The sequence below is a fragment of the Pan paniscus genome, chromosome 11, assembly GCF_029289425.2.
Source record: "Pan paniscus chromosome 11, NHGRI_mPanPan1-v2.0_pri, whole genome shotgun sequence".
NCBI classification, from domain to species: domain Eukaryota; kingdom Metazoa; phylum Chordata; class Mammalia; order Primates; family Hominidae; genus Pan; species Pan paniscus.
This window is the reverse complement of record NC_073260.2, coordinates 12,348,224-12,373,978: the sequence shown is the minus strand read 5'-3', so window position 1 is coordinate 12,373,978 and position 25,755 is coordinate 12,348,224. Positions and strand designations below refer to the sequence as shown.

Genomic DNA, 25,755 nt, shown 5'->3' with positions numbered 1-25,755 from the left:
TACAGTTAGTCTAACTCCAGAACTTTCACAGTTCTGCCTCTGCCAGTGCCCCAGCTATGTGACCTTGGGTAAGTCACGTCACCTCTCTAAGTTTTGGTTTCCTCATTCATAGAGTGGCGATAGGAAGAGTACCTCCGTCACAGGGTTTATTTGGAGAATGAAATGAGATAATGCATATAGAGTACTTAGCACAGAGGCTGGAACCTAGTAAAACAACATCAACCATTTTTGAATGTGTAGTGCATACCAGGCATTGTGTTGAGCGGTTAAAGTCTTTATTCAGAGTTTGCTGCTATTATTACTATTGTTGTTGTTGTTGTGGCTGTGACTGTGGTTGTCACCCACCAGTTTCCCTTTATGTCAGTGTCTGGCTTGCTCTAGATACATGCCTTCCTGCCTCAGCCCCCTGCCCTGCTGTTCTCCTGTCTTCTTGCCTCTCAGTTCCCCTTCCTCTCCTTCTTATTCTTTAAAAATATTTCTTCTTCTTCTTCTTCTTCTTCCTTCTTTCTTCCTTCTTTCTTCCTCCTTCTTCTTCTTCTTCCTTCTTTCTTCCTCCTTCTTCTTCTTCTTCCTCTTCCCCTTCCCCTTCTTCTCTTCTTCTCTTCTTCTTCTTCTTCTTCTCCTTCTTCTTCTTCTTTTTTTTTTTTTTTTTTTTTTTGAGGTGGAGTTTCACTCTTGTTGCCCAGGCTGGAGTGCAGTGGCATGATCTCGGCTCACTGAAATCTCTGCCTCCCGGGTTCAAACAATTCTCCTGCCTCAGTCTCCCAAGTAGCTGGGATTACAGGCACCTGATACCACGACCGGCTAATTTTTGTAATTTTAGTAGAGATGGGATTTTGCCACGTTGGCCAGGCTGGTCTCGAATTCCTGACCTCAGGTGATCTGCCCACCTCGGCCTCCCAAAGTGCTGGGATTACAGATGTAAGCCACTGCGCCCAGCCCTATTCTTTTTAAACATTTCTTATTGTTAACAATTTTGAATAGATATGTGTATGCACATACTGGGTTTATATAGGAAGAGTGGTAAAATGAACCTTTGTATACCTGTTACCTAGATCCAACAATTGCCATCTTTGCTTCATTTACCTCTTTTTTTCTTTTTATTTATTCCTGGAAATTTTGAAAGCAAATGCCTAACATCCTATTACTTCCCTCCTTCAAACTTCAGATGTAGCTCTTTAAAAAGTTATTTTCTACCATAATCACAATAGCATTATCACACTTAACAAAATTAGCAATAATTCTTTAGGATCAAATTGGGGGAATTTCAAATTTCCCCAACTGTCTCAAAAACAAACAAAACCCACTAATAGCAGTGACAATTCCAGGGCCTGCACATTGCATTTGGTTGGTTGTTACGTTTCTCAAATTCCTTTTTATTCTAGTGTAGTCCATCCTCCCTCTCCTCTCTCATGCGCTTAACTTATTGAAAGGTTAGTCGCACTGTGTAATATTCTAAATTGTAAATATTCTGCTGCTTCTTGGTGGTTTAACTTGTTCACTTGTCGCCTATTTTGTTTCAACTAGAAGTTAACCCAAGAGGCTTGATTGGATTTTGGGTCAGTCTTTTTGGGAAGAGTGTGTCCTAGGTGGTGCTGGGTACTTTGTATCACATGTCACATTAGGAGACACCCAGTTGTTTTGCTCTGTGTCATGTGAAGATTTATTGATGGGTTCAGGTGGTGACTGTTTTATTCCTTCATTGTAAAGTTCCCCATCTACCTTTTACCTAATTATTTCATCTGTCAATGATCTTTGCCTGAATTGAGTATTTTATTGGTCCTAGCAAAATGGTGACTTTTCTCTCTTTTTTTTTTTTTTTCCTTTTTCAGAGACAGAGTCTTGCTCTGTCACCTAGGCTCTAATGCAGTGGTGTGGTCATAGCTCACTGCAGCCTCAAACTTGTGGGCTCAAGCCATCCTCTGCCTCAGCCTCCTGAGAATCTAGGACTACAGACATGTGCCACCATGCTTGGCTAATTTTTAAAAAATATTTGAAGAGACGTATCACTGTGTTGCCTAGGCTGGTCTTGGACTCCTGGCCTCAAGCAGTTATCCTGCCTCAGCCTCCCCAGTAGCTGAGATTACAGGCATGAGCTGCCACGCCTGACTCTTATAGCTGAAATTCTTAAGAAGAATTTTTCCTCATCAGCTAGGGCTACTTGTACATACTTAATTCTTTCCTTTTAATTATCAATTTTCAGAGTAAGCAGGTGGTGCCCCACTTACCTTTAATGGTGACTTGTGGGTGTGTAACTGCTTTGTTTTGTTTTTGGTGAGCAGTCTGTCTCCTCCATCATAATGAACTTGTGGATATTTATTATACGTCCTGTGTGTTTCAGTCAGTTATAGTCACCATTCTTTTTGGTATACAAATTGTCCTGTCTTTGACCAGTTGGATCCCTTTTATGTTGGCTCCTGTATCTTTTTAATGTGATCCCATTCATTTTTGATCACTGCCCTGCTTTTTGGCCCAACAAGATCCCCAGGGTTATGTTGTATATTTTCTGCTGCAGACCTGGAATTAGGCATTCCTTCAGGGGGTTTCTTTTAGTGGGGAATAATATTTAGAAACCATAATCTGGGTGAAGACTGCTTAGTATTACTGGGTTGCCATTGCTTTTAGGCCTTTGCCATGGACAGAGCTAGTAAACAGTTATTTTTTAAAAGGAAAAAGTCATGAGTTCATAGTTAGGGTAGATGATATTATTTCTCCATAATTCTTCCTTCTCACTTTACTCCTTGTCATACCTTCACTGTGGGTGGTGTATATCTCCCCACCCTATTGACTTTGGGCTTGGCCCTGTGACGTGGTTTTGCCCATGGAATGTGGGAAGCATGGCAGTGTGCAGATCTGAGCTGAGCTGCTGAGAGGCGTGGCAAGCTTTGGCCAGCTGTCTTGGAACTTCCCTTCTCCATGATGTACCGGTAACTGTTGCTTGTTTATCTTCAGTCCCCAAATGAGGACATTACAGTTGACCTGAACTGACCCGAAGTCTAGATTCCACACTGAGACAAGCCAAAGCCAACCTGGCAGAGCTGAGCTGAGCTGCATCATCTACAGACCTATGAGCATGAAATAAATGTAGCTGTTGTAAGCATCTGAGATTTGAGGATTGCTCGTTATACTACATTATCTTGTAAAAATTTGACTAATATAATACTGATCTTTCCAATTCAAATATAACATTATAGAGTTGTTACTTAATTCCCTTGATATTTATATATTTTATTTTACAGTGACAATTTTGGTTCCTAGCAACATTACTTACTTTATATTATCCTGTCATATATATGTAAAATAATTTAAAAATAATAATACGAATATTACTACTAAGCAGTAGACTGCTGGTCAAATTTTAACATTTTCTTGCAGTTAGTTCTTTTACTTCTTGTCTTCTCTCTTTCCTACTACTTATATACCCAAGTAGGCCTCTCCCCTGGACTTTTCCCTTAAAGGTCTTTGGAAGCACCAGGACAGAAAAGGAGGGTTATGCTAATTTGGTTCTAGAGGGTCTGCATACTGAGATACCCTGTTGTAATCCCAGTACCTGGAACACAGTACATAATAAATATTTGTTGAATGAGTGGAGTGTGAATGGATGCCTAAAAGGGGAAGCGCCATAGCAGAACATTATCTGGCTGTGTTTAGGCACACTGCCAAGCGAGGGGGTGTGCCAACCAAAGGAGCGATATTACCAGGGTGTCTTGTTTGTGGTGTAACCACTTCCCGCAAAGCAAGGGTATTTCCTGGTGAGCTCAGCCTTTTGAAGATTCACATTTCCAAATGCAGTTGATAACTGAGGGTGGAGCTGTGGCTTTTCATGACTTCTGCTGGTTTCTGCAAGGGGGACCACAAAGAACATCATTTCAGGGCTTAGAGGAAGCCAGGCAGACGGTGAGTTAAGGATTGGCAGAGAGTAAGGAAAATGGAAGTTACAAATATGGAACCATAACTGCCCTGTCCCCTGGTGACTCTAACGAGTGACCAAGTTTATCAAAAATTGGTGTATTAATGCAGATATAGCTTTGTAGCATAATATCTCACAGCTGTGTTGAACTTACAAGTTGTGGCCTAGAACCCCATTGCCACTGTGGTGGATTGGGTTGCAGGGTAGATTCCTGGGTGGATTCCTGGCTGCCAGGGCTCGGGGCAAGGGCTGCATTGTAAAGGAGGTCTGTCTGAAGGTCCTGGTGGTAGCAGCCTTCTAAAAGGGTATGTTTTCAAGGTGGTGTTTTGTCTCTACCAGAGCTCCTTACCACATCTGTCTGTCAGTATGTCCAGTTCCCAGCCTATGGAGTTGAAGGCGCAGCAGTGTCTCAGAGGCTGGTCTAAATGTCAGAACTGTTTTTGTCATTAGTTTTAGCATGGGGCAGCATCAAGGGGAAACTGCTGTTCTTAGAATGTGCTGAAAATGGGCACAGCCTGTGCTTTATTCAGCCCAGGGTTCTGTCAGAGCTGAGCTGCTGGGTCTGTTAAAGCCACACAGCTTGAAGAGCATGAACTTTGATCTGATGAAGCTGAGGTTGAGTCGCAGCCTCACCCCTCTAGCTTGGAGACTTAGGACAAGTCATGTATTTTCTTTATGCCTTGATTTTCTCATGTGTAAAGTTGGCGGGGGGTGGAAATCATAGCTTTTACCTTACAGTGGGCATGTAAGAACTTAGTACGGTGCCTGTACAAAGCAAGCTCCTAGTCATGCGTGGCTATCATTTCACCAGTGTATAGTTTGAATAGGCACTGTGGGTTATAGATGGGAGGTTGTTGCTCAGAATACTCAGGTGATACCTGTGCAGGAGCCAGTGTCCCAGAGGAGGTGATACCTGTGTAGCAGAGTGTTTAAGAGCATGGTACCTGGGATCCTTCAGAGCTCGGTTCACATCCTGGTGCCCTGGATAGCTGGGAGGCTGAGGTCTGGACCAAGACATACACCATGGTGCCCTAGGAGCCCTGCAAACATCATGTGGGGAACTCACTCAATCTTGGGGTTGTGACATTATCACTAGGCCTTGAAGGCTGAAAGAGATCATCTCTTATTGGTGATTTGGGGAGTTGGGGGGCAGTTGGAAAGGGAATTTCAGGCAGAATGAATAACCCTTTGGAAAGACAGGTGATGTGCTCAGCAAAATTTAATACTACTTTTGGTGCCTGGTGCTCTTGAGAGAAGAAAAGGAGAACCTGCTCTTCCCTCAGTTCTGTGCTCTGCCAGAGCATCATTGCCAGGGATACTGGTACATGCCAAAGGCTTATCAGAAGTCAGTGTTTCATTCCCTTGCCGACTGGCAGCTGGGGCATGGTGTACAGTGGGCCTCAGTGTGATAGAAACGAACTGCAGTGGGTACCAATTTCAGTGAGGTGGAAAGCTTTCCTAAGTGCTCGTGTTTTTTCCAGTCTTCTCACTGCCCCTGCCAACATTGTTCCATCCCCACTGTCAGATTTCCCAGTAGTCAGCTCTGCCTTCACTCATTTACTCATTCATCAGTCTACTGTGCTAAATGCTGGAGAAATGATGAAGGGGACCTCGGCACAATCCAACCTGAGTCAGGCAGACATGTAAATAAATAGTAAACAAGAAGTGTTCAGGGGTGGGGGCGCTAGCGTATCAAGGAAAGAGTGAGGGTGAGGATGGGCAGAAGGCAAGGAGCATGTCCCGCAGAAGGGATGTTTGAATAAGGAAGCCAGGAGAACGGGGTGGCCAAGAGCATCGCAAAAGCAGAAAGATTCAGTTGCATATGGGTGTTTGGAGAACAGTGAGAAGTCTGTCATGACAGGAGAAGTGTATCTAGGTCTCTCCTGCAAGACCAGGACCAAAATCCAGAGGATGAGTGGCCAGGAAATACAAGGACCAGTGGTGAGGTCAGCAGCAGAGGAGGTGGCAAGAAAGGAAGAGCCTCAAGCCTGGCGGGGGTGAGAGATTCAGAGGCCTTGCACTGAAACCTGGCCATACAAGGCCTGGCATCTTTGAGGAGCATGGACACGTGTCAAGAGAGCCAGGTTGGGCCACGCAGTTTGAGCTGGGCAGGAGACGGCAGTGAGGCTTGGAAGGGAGGCTTAGATGTGCCTGACTAAGGAGTATGAGCTTTATCTTGTTAGCCCTGAGCATTCACTGAGAGATTTAAAAAAACAAAAAATAGAGACAAAGTCCTGCTATGTTGCCCAGGCTAAAGTGCAATGGCATGATCATAGCTCACTGCAGCCTCAAACTCCTGGGCTGAAGCAATCCTCCCACCTTAGCCTCCCAAGTAGTTGGGACTGCAGGTGTATGCCACTATACCCAGCCCTCTGAAGGATTTTAAAAGGGGAGCACCATGGACAGATTTGTATTTTAAGATGTTCATTTCAACTGAGACAGAACCACCTGTAGTCAGGGAGACTAGTTAGGAGGATTTTGCAGCAGTCTGCATGAGGCAAGGTGGTCACACTGGAGAGAAGGGCAGGGCCTGATGTTATACTGGTTGTGAGGCTGCTGCAAGGGCCAAGATGAGAGGAAGCAGGCTGTAGTTGTGTCTGGAGAAAAGTGGGCTGCCCACTTAGGGAGCAGCAGGAAGAACAAGGGTCAAGGAAGGATGCCCAGAAAGTGGCCCTAGAGGTAGGAGGAGGCCTAGTTAAGTCAAGCAGAGTGATCAGCAATGTTGCCTGTAGGGAGGGAGGCCAGAAGGGCCAGAGACAGCCGATGGCCTGAAAAAAGGCTGAAGAACTCAGGAGGCCAAGGTGGGAGGACCACTTGAGCCTAGGAGTTTGAGGCCAGCCTGGGCAACATAGCAAGACCCCACCTTATCATCATCATCAGCAGCAGCAGCAGCATCATCATCATCGCTGAAGGACCAAAAGTCAAGAAGAGAGCAAAGCACAGATTTGGTTAGGGGAAGGGGAGGGAAGCCAGGAAATAATGGAGGGAGGAGGATTTCAGAGTTCAGGGTCTTTGAGGTGGTGTGGCTCTGGTGACTGTGCTTGAAGGTGTGATGGCAGTGCCTTTGTGAAGCACAGAAGAGGTTGAGGCATGGGGGCACCCAGAAGTGAGAAGTTTAGTGAAGTGTGTAGAGATGACAACAGGAGAATGGGAGGAGGGGAAGACTCAAGCCAGAGCTACAGGCAAGGGAGCATCATGGTGGGAGAGCATACAGCAGCGTGGAGGGGAAGTAGAGGTGTCAGGACCCGGCTTGGGCCTCCCTGAAGACAAGCTGTGGGCCTGGACTGTGGGCCTTGGAGGTGAGGAACCAGAACATCCCCAGTATCTATTCCTGGGTTTGAGGCACGGACCAGTTACTCAGTGTTAGTGGAAGGCAGGCCAGGGGTGGTCTGGGTGGGCCTGCTGGTCCTCTCCCTCTTCCTCATTGTCTGTGGCCCTGGAGGGAACCTGCTAAGTTCCTCCTAAGTGTGTTTTAAGGAAAAGGCAGTTCTGGTTAGAATGAGGAGGTGGGAGCAGCATTAACAGAAATGTTTTGGGACAAAGGAGGCATTCTGCAGATAAAATACATATTCCTGTGGGACACTTACTCTAGAGGGATTCGATTTCACCCTCCCTGCATCAGGCTAGAGCTTGAGACCTTGAGCTTGACTTGACCAGCATCTGTTGGGTCCTTTTCTGGTTTGCAGAAAGGCTGGCCTGCCAGAATGGAAGACTCCCTGCAGAAGTCCACAGTTTCCTCCAGGCCACATGACACGTTGCAGTTCAGGAAAACACTGCCTGTGGGTCCAGGAACCTGACCCTCTGGCCTTTTGTCTGGATGCCGTTTGCCTGCTCTGAAGAAGCGGGCATTCCAGAAAGCCGAGGTCAATGTTGGACGTCGGACAAACCCTGTGTGTCTTTGCTGCTCCTTGGAATCAGTGTTTGGCCCTCGGAGAGGGAATAATGTGGCCAGCAGGCAGTCATTTGTAAAGTGGAGATTGGTTTCGCTGACATCATTAAAACCCCTCTCTCAGGTCACATGCTGGGCAGTTTTCTCAGACCATCTCTCTCTGCTACACCAGCCTAGTCTAATCCACTGCCATCCCTCCCCTGAATGATGGCAGCAGCCTTTTCATGTCTCCTCACATTGAGTTCCATCCCCCAGCCTCCTCTTTGGAACCAGAGACATCTTTCTAAAGCCAAAGTCTGACCATGTCCCTGCCCTGCTTAGCGCCCTCTGTGGCTACCCACTGCTCCTAGGATGCAGATCCGCCTTCATGCAGCCTCCCAGGCTCTGTGAAATAGGCCAGCAGCAGACCTCCCGACTCTCTCCTGCTCCAGTTCACCACTTTGTGTGCGCACCACAGCCTCCCTGGTGTTCACTCCTGTCTCAGCACCTCCGCACAGGTTGTGCCCTCTGCCTGGAATGCTCTGCTCTGCCTCCGGGAGATGATGAGCAGTCAGAGCTCCGAGGTAGTGCTCCTCCTTCTCATGCTCCCTCTCATAGCCGCCTCATACTTCTTACGTATGGCACTTTTCACCCTCGTACTGAAATATTACGACTTTTAAAAGTTTGAATTATGAGTTCAAAGTCTGTTTCCCTCCTGGTTTGTGAACTCCAGGAATGCAGAGATCATGCCACTACTCTTCATCCCTGACTCCTGTGATCTAATGCAGTGCCTGATGTTGTTTGTTTTTTGTCGAATACATTTAGGATGTAGCAGTAGTAATAATACTAAAATCCCTTGAATCCTTTCCACTTCTATGCTATCTGCCTCTCTTTGTTCAAAAAACTGGATTAGGTGGTAGGGGCAGTCTTGGTGTCCACAAGTTGGGGCCAAGGCATAGAAAAGAGGGCTCCCAGCATAAGACTCATTAGAGCTATCGTTACTTAGCACCCAAAGGCTAAACAGCTGTCTAATTTGTTACCGCTCTGAGTTCACATTTGTTATTTGCCCATTTTCTAGGAATTGGTCTGTTTTAACAGTTTCTTGTCACAATGGAAACAGAGTAGAAAAGGAATTCCCCCAACTCCATTCATTTCATGGTGGAGATAAGAGTAGGGGCTGGAGTTCCTCTCTGAGCCGCAGGATAAGACCTGCCTGAAGGGTGGGGAGAGGCTACTGGGGCAGGAGTCTGAACTGGCTGCACACACAGGCCAGCAGCACATTTGATCCAACACTTTGCAACTTTGAGACTCATTTTTTTTTCCTTCTTGAGCATGGATATGACATTAGTGTTGGTTAGAAACCAAATTTCCTTTTAAGTGAATAAATAACACAAAACAGAGCCTTTGGTGAACAGCTGTTTTCATCCATGGGGACTTGGTGCCTGGTTGGGATTTTTGTCTGCAAGGAAAAGAGGGTTTGTTTGAACTCTTGTCATAGGAACAACTACATGATCCCAGGAAGTTTGGGGTAGTGAGAGGATCATAAGTTTTGGAGGCAGGAAGGTCTGCATTTGAAACTTGGCTCTGCTACTCTGTAGCTGTGTGATCATAGGCAAGTTCCCTCATCTTTCTGTGTCTCTGTTTTCTTCTCTGTAAAGTGGAAATGATACCCATCTCATAGTGTTATGATGGTTAAGAAGATTGTGGAAGAGGGGGCCTAGAATGGACCTCGCACATGGCAGAAACTCACAAATTGTTTCTTAATTTTTGAGAGAAGTCTGGGAAGTAATAAGGAGAAAAGCAATAGGCAGCGCTGATAAGTCAAGCTGAGAAGGGCTCTGGGCTCAGCAGTATGTAAAGCTTCCCAAGGGTAGGACCTCATCTGTCATTGCTATATCCCTCATGGCAAGCAGTGTCTGGTACATGACAGGATCAATACTTGTCAATACTTGTTTGTTGAATGACAGGTGTGTAGAAAAGCATTTCCACCTGTATGGCTTAAAGCTTAAGAGCTTGGGCTCTGGAGAGAGAAGGACCTGGATTTCTATCTCTGTGACCATGGTCAAGTCACTTAGCCTCTCTGAGTCTCAGTTTCTGTATCAGTAAAATGGAAATTATAATATGACTACCTCAAAAGAATTGGACATGAGGACAGCATGAGATTATTTTCAGCATTATTGAGGTATAATTTACATATGATAAACTATGCATACGAAAGTCAACAATTTGATATGTATGTATCTGTAAAACCATCACCATCTCAATATAATGAACATACCCATCACCCCAAAAATTTTTTAATACCTCTTTGCAATCCTTTCCTCCTCTTCCACTCCTTCCACTGTTCTTGAAATTAGGTAGGGTATGTCCTTAAAGTTTGTTATTCTGTTTCAAAATTGTTCTGACTATTCTAATCCTTGGCATTTCAATATGCATTTTAGGATCAACTTGTTAAGTTTTACCGAAGAAGTCTGCTGGGATTTTGACTGATTGTGTTGAATCTGTAGATCCATTTGGGGAGAATTGACATTTTAATGATATTGCATCACCTGAACTATGAAACACAATGTAACTCCATGTATTAAGGACTCATAACACAGTATATCACCTCATGTATGTAGGTCTTCTCTAATTTATTTTAGTAATGTTGTGTAGTTTGCATTGTATAGGCCTTATCATCTTTTGCCAAATATATGTAGGGTTTTCTACACAGATAATGATGCCTCTGTGAATAATGACAGTCTTGTTTCTTTCTGAACTGGATGCTATTGTTTCTTTTTCTTGCCTTGTTGCATGGGCTACAGCCTCTAGTACAATGTTGGGTAGAAGTGGTGAGTGCAGATATTCTTGGCGTGGTCCTGATCTTAGAAGAAAAGTGGCCTTTACTCATTAAGGATGATGTTTGCTGTTAGCAGTAGGTTTTTTCATAGAGGTCTTTTTATCAGGTTGAGGAAATTTCCTTGTATTCCTAATTTACTAAGAGTTTAATCTGGAATGGGTATTTGAGTTTTATCAAATGCTTTTCCTGCATCTATTGACATAATCATATGGTTTTTCTTTTTCAGTCTGTTACTTTAGAGAATTACATTGATTGATTTTTGACTATTAAACCAACCTTGTATTGCTGTGGTAAACCCCACTTGGTTATGATGAATTAATTATCTTTTTTGTATATTGTTGGATTTGATTTGTTAAAATTGTGTTTAGAATTTCTGCATCTGTGTTCATAATGGGGAATATTGATCCATGTTTTTCTTTTCCTGTAAAGTTTTTGTCTGGTTTTGGTATCAGCATAATGCTGCCCTCACAAAATGAGTTGAGAAGTATTCCTTCCTTTTCAATTTTCAAGAAGAGTTTGTATAGAATTAGTATGAGTCTTTCTTAAATATTTGGTAGATATCACCAGTAGAGCCACCTAGGTCTGGAGTTTTCTCTGTGGAAAGTTTTTTTTTTTTCTTTTAAATACAGTTTATTTTTAAGAACAGTTTTAGAGTAAAAAGCTTCCACTTTAGCTCCGGTCTACAGCTCCCAGCGTGAGCGACGCAGAAGATGGGTGATTTCTGCATTTCCAACTGAGCTTTGAAGAGAGTAGTGGTTCTCCCAGCACGCAGCTTGAGATCTGAGAACGGGCAGACTGGTTCTTCAAGTGGGTCCCTGACCCCAGAGTAGCCTAACTGGGAGGCACCCCCCAGTAGGGGCGGACTGACACCTCACACGACCGGGCACTCCTCTGAGACAAAACTTCCAGAGGAACGATCAGGCAGCAGCATTTGCGGTTCACCAATATCTGCTGTTCTGCAGCCACCGCTGCTGAAACCCAGGCAAACAGGGTCTGGAGTGGGCCTCTAGCAAACTCCAACAGACCTGCAGCTGAGGGTCCTGTCTGTTAGAAGGAAAACTAACAAACAGGAAGAACATCCACACCAAAAACCCATCTGTACGTCACCATCATCAAAGACCAAAGGTAGATAAAACCACAAAGATGGGAAAAAAAACAGAGCAGAAAAACTGGAAACTCTAAAAATCAGAGCACCTCTCCTTCTCCAAAGGAACACAGCTCCTCACCAGCAACAGAACAAAGCTGGACGGAGAATGACTTTGAGAGTTGAGAGAAGAAGGCTTCAGATGATCAAACTACCCCGAGCTACAGGAGGAAATTTGAACCAATGGCAAAGAAGTTAAAAGCTTTGAAAAAAAATTAGTTGAATGGATAACTAGAATAACCAATGCAGAGAAGTCCTTAAAGGACCTGATGGAGCTGAAAACCAAGGCACGAGAGCCACGTGATGAATGCAGAAGCCTCAGTAGCCGATGCGATCAACTGGAAGAAAGGGTATCAGTGATGGAAGGTGAAATGAATGAAATGAAGCAAGAAGAGAAGTTTAGAGAAAAAAGAATAAAAAGAAATGAACAAAGCCTCCAAGAAATATGGGACTATGTGAAAAGACCAAATCTACGTCTGATTGGTGTACCTGAAAGTGACGGGGAGAATGGAACCAAGTTGGAAAACACTCTGCAGGATATTATCCAGGAGAACGTCCCCAATCTAGCAAGACAGGCCAACATTCAAATTCAGGAAATACAGAGAATGCCACAAAGATACTCCTCGAGAAGAGCAACTCCAAGACACATAATTATCAGATTCACCAAAGTTGAAATGAAGGAAAAAATGTTAAGGGCAGCCAGACAGAAAGGTCGGGTTACCCACAAAGGGAAGCCCATCAGACTAACAGCTGATCTCTTGGCAGAAACTCTACAAGCCAGAAGAGAGTGGGGACCAATATTCAACATTCTTAAAGAAGAGAATTTTCAACCCAGAATTTCATATCCAGCCAAACTAAGCTTCATAAGTGAAGGAGAAATAAAACACTTTACAGACAAGCAAATACTGAGAGATTTTGTCACCACCAGGCCTGCCCTACAAGAGCTCCTGAAGGAAGCACTAAACATGGAAAGGAACAACAAGTACCACCCACTGCAAAAACATGCCAAATTGTAAAGACCATCAAGGCTAGGAAGAAACTGCATCAACTAATGAGCAAAATAACCAGCTAACATCATAATGACAGGATCAAATTCACACATAACAATATTAACTTTAAATGTAAATGGGCTAAATGCTCCAATTAAAAGACACAGACTGGCAAATTGGATAAAGAGTCAAGACCCATCAGTGTGCTGTATTCAGGAAACCCATCTCACGTGCAGAGACACACATAGGCTCAAAATAAAGGGATAGAGGAAGATCTACCAAGCAAATGGAAAACAAAAAAAGGCAAGGGTTGCAATCCTAGTCTCTGATAAAACAGACTTTAAACCAACAAAGATCAAAAGAGACAAAGAAGGCCATTACATAATGGTAAAGGGATCAATTCAACAAGAGCTAACTATCCTAAATATATATGCACCCAATACTGGAGCACCCAGATTCATAAAGCACGTCCTTAGTGACCTACAAAGAGACTTAGACTCCCACACAATAATAATGGGAGACTTTAACACCCCACTGTCAACATTAGACAGATCAACGAGACAGAAAGTTAACAAGGATACCCAGGAATTGAACTCAGCTCTGCACCAAGCAGACCTAATAGACATCTACAGAACTCTCCACCCCAAATCAACAGAATATACATTCTTTTCAGCACCACACCACACCTACTCCAAAATTGACCACATAGTTGGAAGTAAAGCACTCCTCAGCAAATGTAAAAGAACAGAAATTATAACAAACTGTCTCTCAGAACACAGTGCAATCAAACTAGAACTCAGGATTAAGAAACTCACTCAAAACCACTCAACTACATGGAAACCGAACAACCTGCTCCTGAATAACTACTGGGTAAATAATGAAATGAAGGCAGAAATAAAGATGTTCTTTGAAACCAACGAGAACAAAGACACAACATACCAGAATCTCTGAGACACATTCAAAGCAGTGTGTAGAGGGAAATTTATAGCACTGAATGGCCACAAGAGAAAGCAGGAAAGATCTAAATTGACACCCTGACATCACAATTAAAAGAACTAGAAAAGCAAGAGCAAACACATTCAAAAGCTAGCAGAAGGCAAGAAATAACTAAAATCAGAGCAGAACTGAAGGAAATAGAGACACAAAAAACCCTTCAAAAAATTAATGAATCCAGGAGCTGGTTTTTTTGAAAAGATCAACAAAATTGATAGACTGCTAGCAAGACTAATAAAGAAGAAAAGAGAGAAGAATCAAATAGATGCAATAAAAAATGATAAAGGTATATCACCACCGATCCCACAGAAATACAAACTACCATCAGAGAATACTACAAACACCTCTACGCAAATAAACTAGAAAATCTAGAAGAAATGGATAAATTCCTTGACACATGCATCCTCCCAAGACTAAACCAGGAAGAAGTTGAATCTCTGAATAGACCAGTAACAGGCTCTGAAATTGAGGCAATAATCAATAGCTTACCAACCAAAAAAAGTCCAGGACCAGATGGATTCACAGCCGAATTCTACCAGAGGTACAAAGAGGAGCTGATACCAATCCTTCTGAAACTATTCCAATCAATAGAAAAAGAGGGAATCCTCCCGAACTCATTTTATGAGGCCAGCGTCATCCTGATACCAAAGCCGGGCAGAGACACAACCAAAAAAGAGAATTTTAGACCAATATCCTTGATGAACATTGATGCAAAAATCCTCAATAAAATACTGGCAAACCGAATCCAGCAGCACATCAAAAAGCTTATCCACCATGATCAAGTGGGCTTCATCCCTGGGATGCAAGGCTGGTTCAACATACACAAATCAATAAATGTAATCCAGCATATAAACAGAACCAAAGACAAAAACCACATGATTATCTCAATAGATGCAGAAAAGGCCTTTGACAAAATTCAACAACGCTTCATGCTAAAAACTCTCAATAAATTAGATATTGATGGGATGTATCTCAAAATAATAAGAGCTATCTATGACAAACCCACAGCCAATATCATACTGAATGGGCAAAAACTAGAAGCATTTGCTTTGAAAACTGGCACAAGACAGGGATGCCCTCTCTCACCACTCCTATTCAACATAGTGTTGGAAGTTCTGGCCAGGGCAATTAGGCAGGAGAAGGAAATAAAGGGTATTCAATTAGGAAAAGAGGAAGTCAAATTGTCCCTGTTTGCAGATGACGTGATTGTATAGCTAGAAAACCCCATCATCTCAGCCCAAAATCTCCTCAAGCTGATAAACAACTTCAGCAAAGTCTCAGGATTCAAAATCAATGTACAAAAATCACAAGCATTCTTACACACCAATAACAGACAGAGAACCAAATCATGAGTGAACTCCCATTCACAATTGCTTCAAAGAGAATAAAATACCTAAGAATCCAACTTACAAGGGATGTGAAGGACCTCTTCAAGGAGAACTACAAACCACTGCTCAAGGAAATAAAAGAGGATACAAACAAATGAAAGAACATTCCATGCTCATGGGTAGGAAGAATCAATATCGTGAAAATGGCCATACTGCCCAAGGTGATTTATAGATTCAATGCCATCCCCATCAAGCTACCAATGACTTTCTTCACGGAATTGGAAAAAACTACTTTAAAGTTCATATGGAACCAAAAAAGAGCCCACATCGCCAAGTCAATCCTAAGCCAAAAGAACAAAGCTGGAGGCATCATGCTACCTGACTTCAAACTATACTACAAGGCTACAGTACCCAAAACAGCATGGTACTGGTACCAAAACAGAGATATGGACCAATGGAACAGAACAGAGCCCTCAGAAACAATGCTGCATATCTACAACTATCTGATCTTTGACAAACCTGAGAAAAACAAGCAATGGGGAAAGGATTCCCTATTTAATAAATGGTGCTGGGAAAACTGGCTAGCCATATGTAGAAAGCTGAAACTGGATCCCTTCCTTACACGTTATACAAAAGTTAATTCAAGATGGATTAAAGACTTAAATGTTAGACCTAAAACCATAAAAACCCTAGAAGAAAACCTAGGCAATACCATTCAGGACATAGGCATGGGCAAGGACTTCATATCTAAAACACCAAAAGCAATGGCAACAAAAGCCAGAATTGACAAATGGGATCTAATTAAACTAAAGAGCTCCTGCACAGCAAAAGAAACTACCATCAGAGTGAACAGGCAACCTACAGAATGGGAGAAAATTTTTGCAACCTACTCATCTGACAAAGGGCTAATACCCAGAATCTACAATGAACTCAAATTTACAAGAAAAAAACAAACAACCCCATCAAAAAGTGGGCAAAGGATATGAACAGACACTTCTCAAAAGAAGACATTTATGCAGCCAAAGAACACATGAAAAAATGCTCATCATCACTGGCCATCAGAGCAATGCAAATCAAAACCACAATGAGATACCATCTCACACCAGTTAGAATGGCAATCATTAAAAAGTCAGGAAACAACAGGTGCTGGAGAGGATGTGGAGAAATAGGAACACTTTTACACTGTTGGTGGGACTGTAAACTAGTTCAACCATTGTGGAAGTCAGTGTGGCAATTCCTCAGGGATCTGGAACTAGAAATACCATTTGACCCAGCCATCCCATTACTGGGTATATACCCAAAGGACTATAAATCATGCTGCTATAAAGACACATGCACATGTATGTTTATAGCGGCACTATTCACAATAGCAAAGACTTGGAACCAACCTAAATGTCCAACAACGATAGACTGGATTAAGAAAATGTGGCACATATACACCATGGAATACAATGCAGCCATAAAAAATGATGAGTTCATGTCCTTTGTAGGGACATGGATGAAGCTGGAAACCATCATTCTCAGCAAACTATCGCAAGGACAAAAAACCAAACACCGCATGTTCTCACTTACAGGTGGGAACTGAACAATGAGAACACGTGGACACAGGAAGGGGAACATCACACACTGGGGACTGTTGTGGGGTGGGGGGAGGGGGGAGGGATAGCATTAGGAGATATACCTAATGCTAAATGATGAGTTAATGGGTGCAGCACACCAACATGGCACATGTATACATATGTAACAAACCTGCACGTTGTGCACATGTACCCTAAAACTTAAAATATAATAATAATAATAAAAAAAACAGTTTCAGATTACTAGCAAAATTGAGCAGAAAGTATAGAGTGTACATTCTGTATCTCCTGACCCCGTACATGCACAGCCTCCCCCACTATCAGCATCCTCCCCCAGAGTGGATTTGTTAAAATTGAAGACCCTACACTGATACAGCATCATCACCCAAAGTCCATACTTTTCATTAGAGTTAATTCATGGTGTTGTGCATTCTATCAGTTTGACAAATATGTAATCACATGCATCTGCCATTATAGTGTCATACAGAATAGTTTTACTATTCTAAAATCCTCTGTGCCCCACCTATTCATCTCTTCTTCTCTCTTAACCCCTGGCACCACTGGACTTTTCACTATCTTCATAGTTTTACCTTTTCCAGAATGTCTTATAGTTAGAATCATATAGTATGTAGCCTTTTCAGATTGGCTTCTTTGATTTAGTAATAAGCATTTATGTTTTCTTCATGTCTTTTCATGGCTTGATAGCTCATTTCTTTTTAGTGCTGAATAATAATTTATTGTTTGCATATACCAAAGTTTATCCATTCACCTACTGAGGGATATCTTGATTGCTTCAAAGTTTTGGCAATTATGAATAAAGCTTCTGTAAAGGTTCATATGCAGATTTCTGTGTGAACACAAGTTTTCAACCCATTTGGGTAAATACCAATGAGAGTGATTGCTAGATCATTGTGGAAAGCTTTTAAACCACAAATTTAGTTTCTCTAACTATTCAGTTTATCTGTTTCTTTTTTAGTGAGTTTTGGTTGTGTTTTTCATTGAGCCTGTGCATTTTATCTAAGTTGTTAAATTTATTCCCATGAAGTTGTTCATAATATTCCCTTTTTATTCTTTTAATATCTATAGGATCTGTCATGATGTCCCCTGCTCTCATTCCTCATATTGGTAATTTGTATCTCTTTGCTTTTTTTCCCCTGGTCAGTCCAGCTAAAATTTACTAATTTTATTGATCTCAAGGAGAGCTTTTGGTTTCATTATTTTTTCTATGGCTTTTCTGTTTTCTGATCCATTGATTTCAGTTCATATTCTTTCTTCTGCTTACTTTGGGTTTAATTTGCTCTTCTTTTATAGTTTCTTAAGTAGAAGCTGAAGTCAATGATTTGAGCGCTTTCTTCATTGCTAATGTAGGCATCTAATGCTATAAATTTTCTTCTAAGTGCTGCTCTAGCTTTGCTCCTACGCATTTTGATATTTTGGGCCTTCATTTCCATTAAATTCAAATGCTTTCTAATTTTCCTTTTGATTTCTTTTTGACCCATGAACTATTAAAGATGTGTTATTCAGTTTCCAAATATTTGAGGAATGGCTAGGTATATTCCTGCTATTGATTTCTTGTCTTGTCTTGTCTTTTTTTTTTTTTTTTTTTTTTTTTTTGAGATGGAGTTTCACTCTTGTTGCCGAGGCTGGAGTGCAAAGGTACGATCTCGGCTCACTGCAACCTTTGCTTCCCAGGTTCAAGCGATTCTCCTGCCTCAGCCTCCAGAGTAGCTGGGATTACAGTCATGCACCACCACCTCTGGCTAATTTTTTTTTTTTGTATTTTTAGTAGAGACGGGGCTTCGCCGTGTTGGTCAGGCTGGTCTCAAACTCCTGACCTCAGGTAATCCACCTGCCTCAGCCTCCCAAAGTGCTGGGATTATAGGTGTGAGCCACCACGCCCGGCCTCTGCTATTGATTTCTAATTCCATTGTAGTTAGAGAACATACTTTGTATGACTTAATTTAAATTTATTGAGACTAGTGGCTAAGAATATGGTCAATCTTGGTAAATGTTTGGTATGAACTTGAGAAAAAAGTAAGTTCAGGCCAGGCGTGGTGGCTCACACCTATAATCCCAACACTTTGGGAGGCTGAGGTGGGTGGGTTGCTTGAGCCTAACATAGTGAGACTCTGTCTCTACAAAACAAAACAAAACAAAACAAAACAAAACAAAACTTAACTGGGCATGGTGGTGCATGCCTGTAGTCCCAGCTATTAGGAGGCTGAGGTGGGGGGATCACTTGAACCCAGGAGGTTGAGGCTGTAGTGAGCCATGATTGTGCCACTGCACTCAAGCCTGGGTGACAGAGCAAGACTCTGTCTCAAAAAAAAAAAAAGTAAGTTCACACTATTTTTTGTTCTCTTTTCCTTCTTTTTCTGACTTCTTTTTAATTAATTGAGCACACTTCATGATTCCACCTTAACTTCTTTATTGGCTTATGAGGTATAATTTCTTTAATTTCAGTGGTTGGTTTAGGGTTTTTAGTATATATTTTAAACTTATAGTCTACTTTCAAGTGATAATATACCATTTTATGTATAGTGTAAGACATTTACAACAGTGTATGTCTATTTACCTCCGTCCTATTCTTTGCAGTATTGTTGTCATACATTTTTCTTCTAAATATGCAATAATCAGGCTGGGCGCGGTGGCTCACACCTGTAATCCTAGCACTTTGGGAGGCTGAGTTGGGTGGATTACTAGGTCAGGAGTTCGAGACCAGCCTGGCCAACATGGTGAAACCCCGTCTCTACTAAAAATACAAAAATTAGCTGGGTGTGGAGGCGCGTGCCTGTAATCCAAGCTACTTGGGAGGTTGAGGCAGGAGAATTGCTTGAACCTGGGAGGTGGAGGTTGCAGTGAGCCGAGATCGTGCCATTGCGCTCCAGCCTTGGCAACAAGAGTGAGACTCCATCTCAAAAATAAAAAATAAAAATAAAATATATATGCAGTAGTCTCTATATTGTTAATACATTTGCATTAAATGATAATCTGTTAAAGTCTATTATCTTTTAAAGAAATTTTTTAAAATGCATATAATCAGGTACACAAATCTTAAGGCTATAACTCAATGCATTTTTACAAAGCAAACAAACAATGTAGCCACCATCTGGATCAAGATGTAAAACATACCAGCACCCCAGAAGGCTACCTCATGCCCCCTCCAAGTCATCAACTATGTACAAATGTAACCATGATTCTATCACCATAGGTAGTTTTGTCTGTTTTTGAACTTTATATAAATAGAATCATAAAATACGTACATTTTTTCTGGCTTCTTTCACTTAACATTATATATGTGAGATTTATCATGTTTTTGTGTGTAGCAGGAGTTTTTTTCTTTCTCATTTTTGTGTGGTATTCCATTCATTGTATGAGTAGATCATATTTTATTTATATTTTTCAATGGTGATGGATATTTTGGGTTTCTGGTTTGGAGCTATTATGAGTAGTGATGCCACAAACATTCTTTTTTTTTTTTAATTATACTTTAAGTTTTAGGGTACATGTGCACATTGTGCAGGTTAGTTACATATGTATACATGTGCCATGCTGGTGCACTGCACCCACTAACTCGTCATCTAGCATTAGGTATATCTCCCAATGCTATCCCTCCCCCCTCCCCCCACCCCACCACAGTCCCCAGAGTGTGATATTCCCCTTCCTGTGTCCATGTGATCTCATTGTTCAATTCCCACCTATGAGTGAGAATATGTGGTGTTTGGTTTTTTGTTCTTGCGATAGTTTACTGAGAATGATGATTTCCAATTTCATCCATGTCCTTACAAAGGACATGAACTCATCATTTTTTATGGCTGCATAGTATTCCATGGTGTATATGTGCCACATTTTCTTAATCCAGTCTATCATTGTTGGGCATTTGGGTTGGTTCCAAGTCTTTGCTATTGTGAATAATGCCGCAATAAACATAGGTGTGCATGTGTCTTTATAGCAGCATGATTTATAGTCCTTTGGGTATATACCCAGTAATGGGATGGCTGGGTCAAATGGTATTTCTAGTTCCAGATCCCTGAGGAATTGCCACACTGACTTCCACAATGGTTGAACTAGTTTACAGTCCCACCAACAGTGTCAAAGTGTTCCTATTTCTCCACATCCTCTCCAGCACGAAAACCTAGGCATTACCATTCAGGACATAGGCATGGGCAAGGACTTCATGTCCAAAACACCAAAAGCAATGGCAACAAAAGCCAAAGTTGACAAATGGGATCTAATTAAACTAAAGAGCTTCTGCACAGCAAAAGAAACTACCATCAGAGTGAACAGGCATCCTACAAAATGGGAGAAAATTTTCGCAACCTACTCATCTGACAAAGGGCTAATATCCAGAATCTACAATGAACTCAAACAAATTTACAAGAAAAAAACAAACAACCCCATCAAAAAGTGGGCGAAGGACATGAACAGACACTTCTCAAAAGAAGACATTTATGTAGCCAAAAAACACATGAAAAAATGTTCATCATCACTGGCCATCAGAGAAATGCAAATCAAAACCACAATGAGATACCATCTCACACCAGTTAGAATGGCAATCGTTAAAAAGTCACAAACATTCTTGAACATGCCTTTTGTCAGACATAAACTACCATTTTCCTTGGATGCAATGTGTGGGAGTGAAATTGCTGGCTCGTAAGGTGTGTGTATATTTAGCTTAATAGATACTGCCACACTGTTTTCTTTCTTTCTTTCTTTTCTTTTTTTTTTAAATTATTTTTTAAAATTTTATTTTAAGTTGTGGGATACATGTGCAGGATGTGCAGGTTTGTTACATAGGTAATGTGTGCCATGGTGGTTTGCTGCACCTATCAGCCCATCACCTAGGTAAAAAGTGACTGTATCATTTCACATTCCTGTCGGCACTCTGTGAGAGTTTCAGTTGTCCAGCATCTCTGTCAGCACTTTATGTTGTCAGAAGACAAAACAGTACCAAATGCAGAGTTCACCTCAGCACATTTATCCTCTTTCTGGCATCTTGGGCCTCAAATCCTGGCTTCTTTGGTTGCTCTGTCTCTTTAAATTGCTATGCTTTTGTTATTATAGTTACTTTAACCAATTTTTATGGTTAGTATCAGTTACTTTGCCGTAGACAGAGTCAAAGTCTCTTTTCTTTCTCTTCTCTTCTCTTCTCTTCTTTCTTCTTTTCCTTTCCTTCCCTTTCCCTTTTCCTTTCCTTTTTTGAGATGGAGTTTTACTCTTGTTGCCCAGGCTAAAGCGCAATGGCGTGATCTCAGCTCACTGCAGCCTTTGCCTCTCAGATTCAAGTGATTCTCCTGCCTCAGCCTCCCAAGCAGCTGGGATTACAGGCACCCGCCACCACACCCGGCCAATTTTTGTATTTTTAGTAGAGACAGTGTTTTGCAATGTTGGCCAGGCTGGTCTCAAACTCCTGACCTCAGGTGATCCACCTGCCTTGGCTTCCCAAAGTGTTGGGATTACAGGCATGAGCCTGTAATTGTTTTGAAAACAATCTTCTGTGGAAACAAATTATTTTTCTTTAATTATATTAAGGCATTGTTCTACTCTAAAGGGTTGGGATGGCATGAAGTGCTACTACTTATGTCTGGGTAATTGCAGTTTTCACATCACTATGTTATGTCCACTGTTATGGTGTCTGGAATATGTTCCATTTGAAAGGAATTTATGAAACTGTAACTTACCTTTATGATTATACACATCTTTTTGTGTTTATTTGATCTTAGCTTAAGTTGGAAAATGTCAATGAAAAAATATATTGTGAAGCTTACATAATCTTTAGTGTTACTTTCATAAGCAGACATTTAGCCTGCAATGATAGGCTTCTTGTCAGTGGTTGCATGACATCTGCAAAGGGGAAGGAGCATCCACCTCCAGAAGATACGTAAGGGAGAGGGGACCTTATTTAAGAGAAGAAGGCTTGAGTAAAAAGTCTGGAAATTTTTGAAAACTCAGATTTACCCTAATACAGCAGCCTTGTTTTGGAATACCCTTCAAAATTGTTTATTGCATTGCCAAGCAAAAGAAGTCACTCTCGTAGGAGAGAACTTGGTGATGCTGCTTAACTTAGACATGACTGAGCTGAGTTGTGGCCCAGAGCAGAGGAAGGAGATTAAGCAGTTCCTGTGTCAAGTGATGTGATTTCTAGAGTAGCTCACCTGTCTTCTGGTGTTTTGAAGCAGGTCATGGAAAGAATTGGCAGCAGTGCCATTTCTCTTAAAACTCATTGCATGAACTGCTAGTGATAGTTTTAGTGCAACCCAGCTACTATTGACATCTGTACCTGCATATTGTCAGCATCCAAGAAGAATTGTTATACTGCAAACCCTTTGAGAAATTTCAGTCTTCAGAATGGCAAACAGTTCCTTTGCCAAGCTAAATTTTGACTGAAAGGAATGTCAAGGCTATCTGTGCACAGATGAAGCATCTGCTTTCTCTGGCAATACTTCTGGTTTTGTAGCTTTCATGAAACAAGAAGGCCCACCTGTCACTGTGGCTGGGACTTTCTGTGTCAGCGTGCATTGATGTCAAAGATTGCAATGGTCTTGAAAGCCTGCTTTGACAGCCTGTGGTTTCATCAGAGCCAGGCCTTGAGTCACTGCCTTCTCAGGAGGTTTTTTTTTATGAAATGGAGCAGAACAGAAAGCTGCTTCGACTACACAGGAGTTCACTGGCTCTCCAAAGGATAAGCCTTGAAGTACTTGACTGAACTTCAGACTGAAGTTCTACTTTTTTTTCTTTGAAAGGAAAGGAAAACTCACAAAACAGAGAAAGAGGAATTCATTCATGACTTGGCTTACTTAACCAGATATTTTTGGCCATGTGAGTGAAGTAAACCTTTCAATTCACCATTATAGATGTTGCTGAAAAGTGGGCATTTTTAGCCACTCTGCCTTCTACAAGAGGAGACGTGGGTGGACAAGTCTGCAAACCTTCTCCTGCTGGAAGAAATGTTTGTGCAGCTTGGGAGTGGCAGAGTCATGCTTAGTCTTCAGCAGCAGAAATCTGCAGAGACCAATAGATGTGAATACAGCTTTCGATAAAATCCAACATCTCTTCATGCTAAAAACACTCAACAAACTAGGCATCAAAGGAACATACCTCAAAGTAATAATAGCCATCTATGACACATCCACAGTCAGCATCATACTGAATGGGCAAGAGCTAGAAGCATTACCCTGAAGAACAGGAACAAGACTAGGATGCCCACTGTCACCACTCCTACTGTCTGCTTTTGCAGGTAACTTCTGCTCAGCAAAACATGAAAACAGAGTATGGATTCATGGTCCTTCTTTGGGGACAAGCCATTCGTGAAGGAAACCTTGATGTTGTTTTTCTCAGGGACTTAAGAAAAAAGAAAAAAATGCAGTGTTGATCCAGCTGGAAAACCCTTGGAGAATGGTGGCGTTCTTTGACATCTGACATTCACTGACTCTTGTCAGTAGGCTTTGGGAGTGGTGATTTAGTATACCACTGCCTTCCTTTGGGAGTCTGGGTTTTCAAGCATTTGTTGATATCTAAATTTAGAAAAGGCAGGTTGACCAAATGTCAAGGAGTGTTTCACAATTCCAGTGTTACATTCAATAATAATAATCATTATAACTTTGTTTATTGAATGCTCGTTATGTGACAGGCATTATTCTAATAACTTTCCATGAATTAACCCATTGAATATTTCCAACACTAATATAAGGAAGGCAGTTTTATTATCTTCATTTTCAGATGAAGAGACTGAGGCCCAGAGAGGTTAACAAAACTGCCCAAGGTAATAGGGCTGCTCAGTGGTGGAGTTAGATATAAACCTAGGTGGTCTGGCTCTAGGGTCCACATGTCCACACCCCTGGTAACTGCTTCTGTTGTGCCAGGGTACAGCATACTTTGTGTTATAGTTTTCATTTTAATCTTATTGGCACAATTTGGATTTCTTTTTTTTTTTTTTTTTTTTTAATTATACTTTAAGTTTTAGGGTACATGTGCACATTGTGCAGGTTAGTTACATATGTATACATGTGCCATGCTGGTGTGCTGCACCCACTAACTCGTCATCTAGCATTAGGTATATCTCCCAATGCTATCCCTCCCCCCTCCCCCCTCCCCACCACAGTCCCCAGAGTGTGATATTCCCCTTCCTGTGTCCATGTGATCTCATTGTTCAATTCCCACCTATGAGTGAGAATATGCGGTGTTTGGTTTTTTGTTCTTGCGATAGTTTACTGAGAATGATGGTTTCCAATTTCATCCATGTCCCTACAAAGGACATGAACTCATCATTTTTTATGGCTGCATAGTATTCCATGGTGTATATGTGCCACATTTTCTTAATCCAGTCTATCATTGTTGGACATTTGGGTTGGTTCCAAGTCTTTGCTATTGTGAATAATGCCGCAATAAACATATGTGTGCATGTGTCTTTATAGCAGCATGATTTATAGTCCTTTGGGTATATACCCAGTAATGGGATGGCTGGGTCAAATGGTATTTCTAGTTCCAGATCCCTGAGGAATTGCCACACTGACTTCCACAATGGTTGAACTAGTTTACAGTCCCACCAACAGTGTCAAAGTGTTCCTATTTCTCCACATCCTCTCCAGCACCTGTTGTTTCCTGACTTTTTAATGATTGCCATTCTAACTGGTGTGAGATGATATCTCATAGTGGTTTTGATTTGCATTTCTCTGATGGCCAGTGATGATGAGCATTTTTTCATGTGTCTTTTGGCTGCATAAATGTCTTCTTTTGAGAAGTGTCTGTTCATGTCCTTCGCCCACTTTTTGATGGGGTTGTTTGTTTTTTTCTTGTAAATTTGTTTGAGTTCATTGTAGATTCTGGATATTAGCCCTTTGTCAGATGAGTAGGTTGCGAAAATTTTCTCCCATGTTGTAGGTTGCCTGTTCACTCTGATGGTAGTTTCTTTTGCTGTGCAGAAGCTCTTTAGTTTTGATTCTTTTTAGGGTGTCGGTATTAACTTTTGTGCATGAAAGGGAGAGAGGGAGAGAGGAGAGAGAGAAAGAGAGGAGGGGAGGGAAAATAATCTCTGAAAAGATTTTTAAAATTTAACTCTAAGATAAATTGTGTATAACATTTCTCATGCCTTTGTTATTTACATTTTA

At 41.7% G+C, this 25,755-nt stretch overlaps 1 protein-coding gene across 17 annotated transcripts in view; it reads left to right on the top strand.

The window, feature by feature from the left end:
• RALGPS1 (Ral GEF with PH domain and SH3 binding motif 1) overlaps positions 1-25,755 on the top strand; it is a 309,604-nt gene that overhangs the window by 67,724 nt on the left and 216,125 nt on the right. Inside the window, exon 5 of one of the 17 annotated variants that reach the window (XM_034929088.3) lies at positions 7,597-15,283. The exons of the other annotated variants lie outside the window; for them this stretch is intronic. Coding sequence (XP_034784979.1) covers positions 7,597-7,707 — 111 coding nt within the window. The 3' untranslated portion in view covers positions 7,708-15,283. Of the gene's footprint in view, positions 1-7,596; positions 15,284-25,755 lie in introns of those variants that run through there. 17 annotated transcript variants of the gene reach the window in all.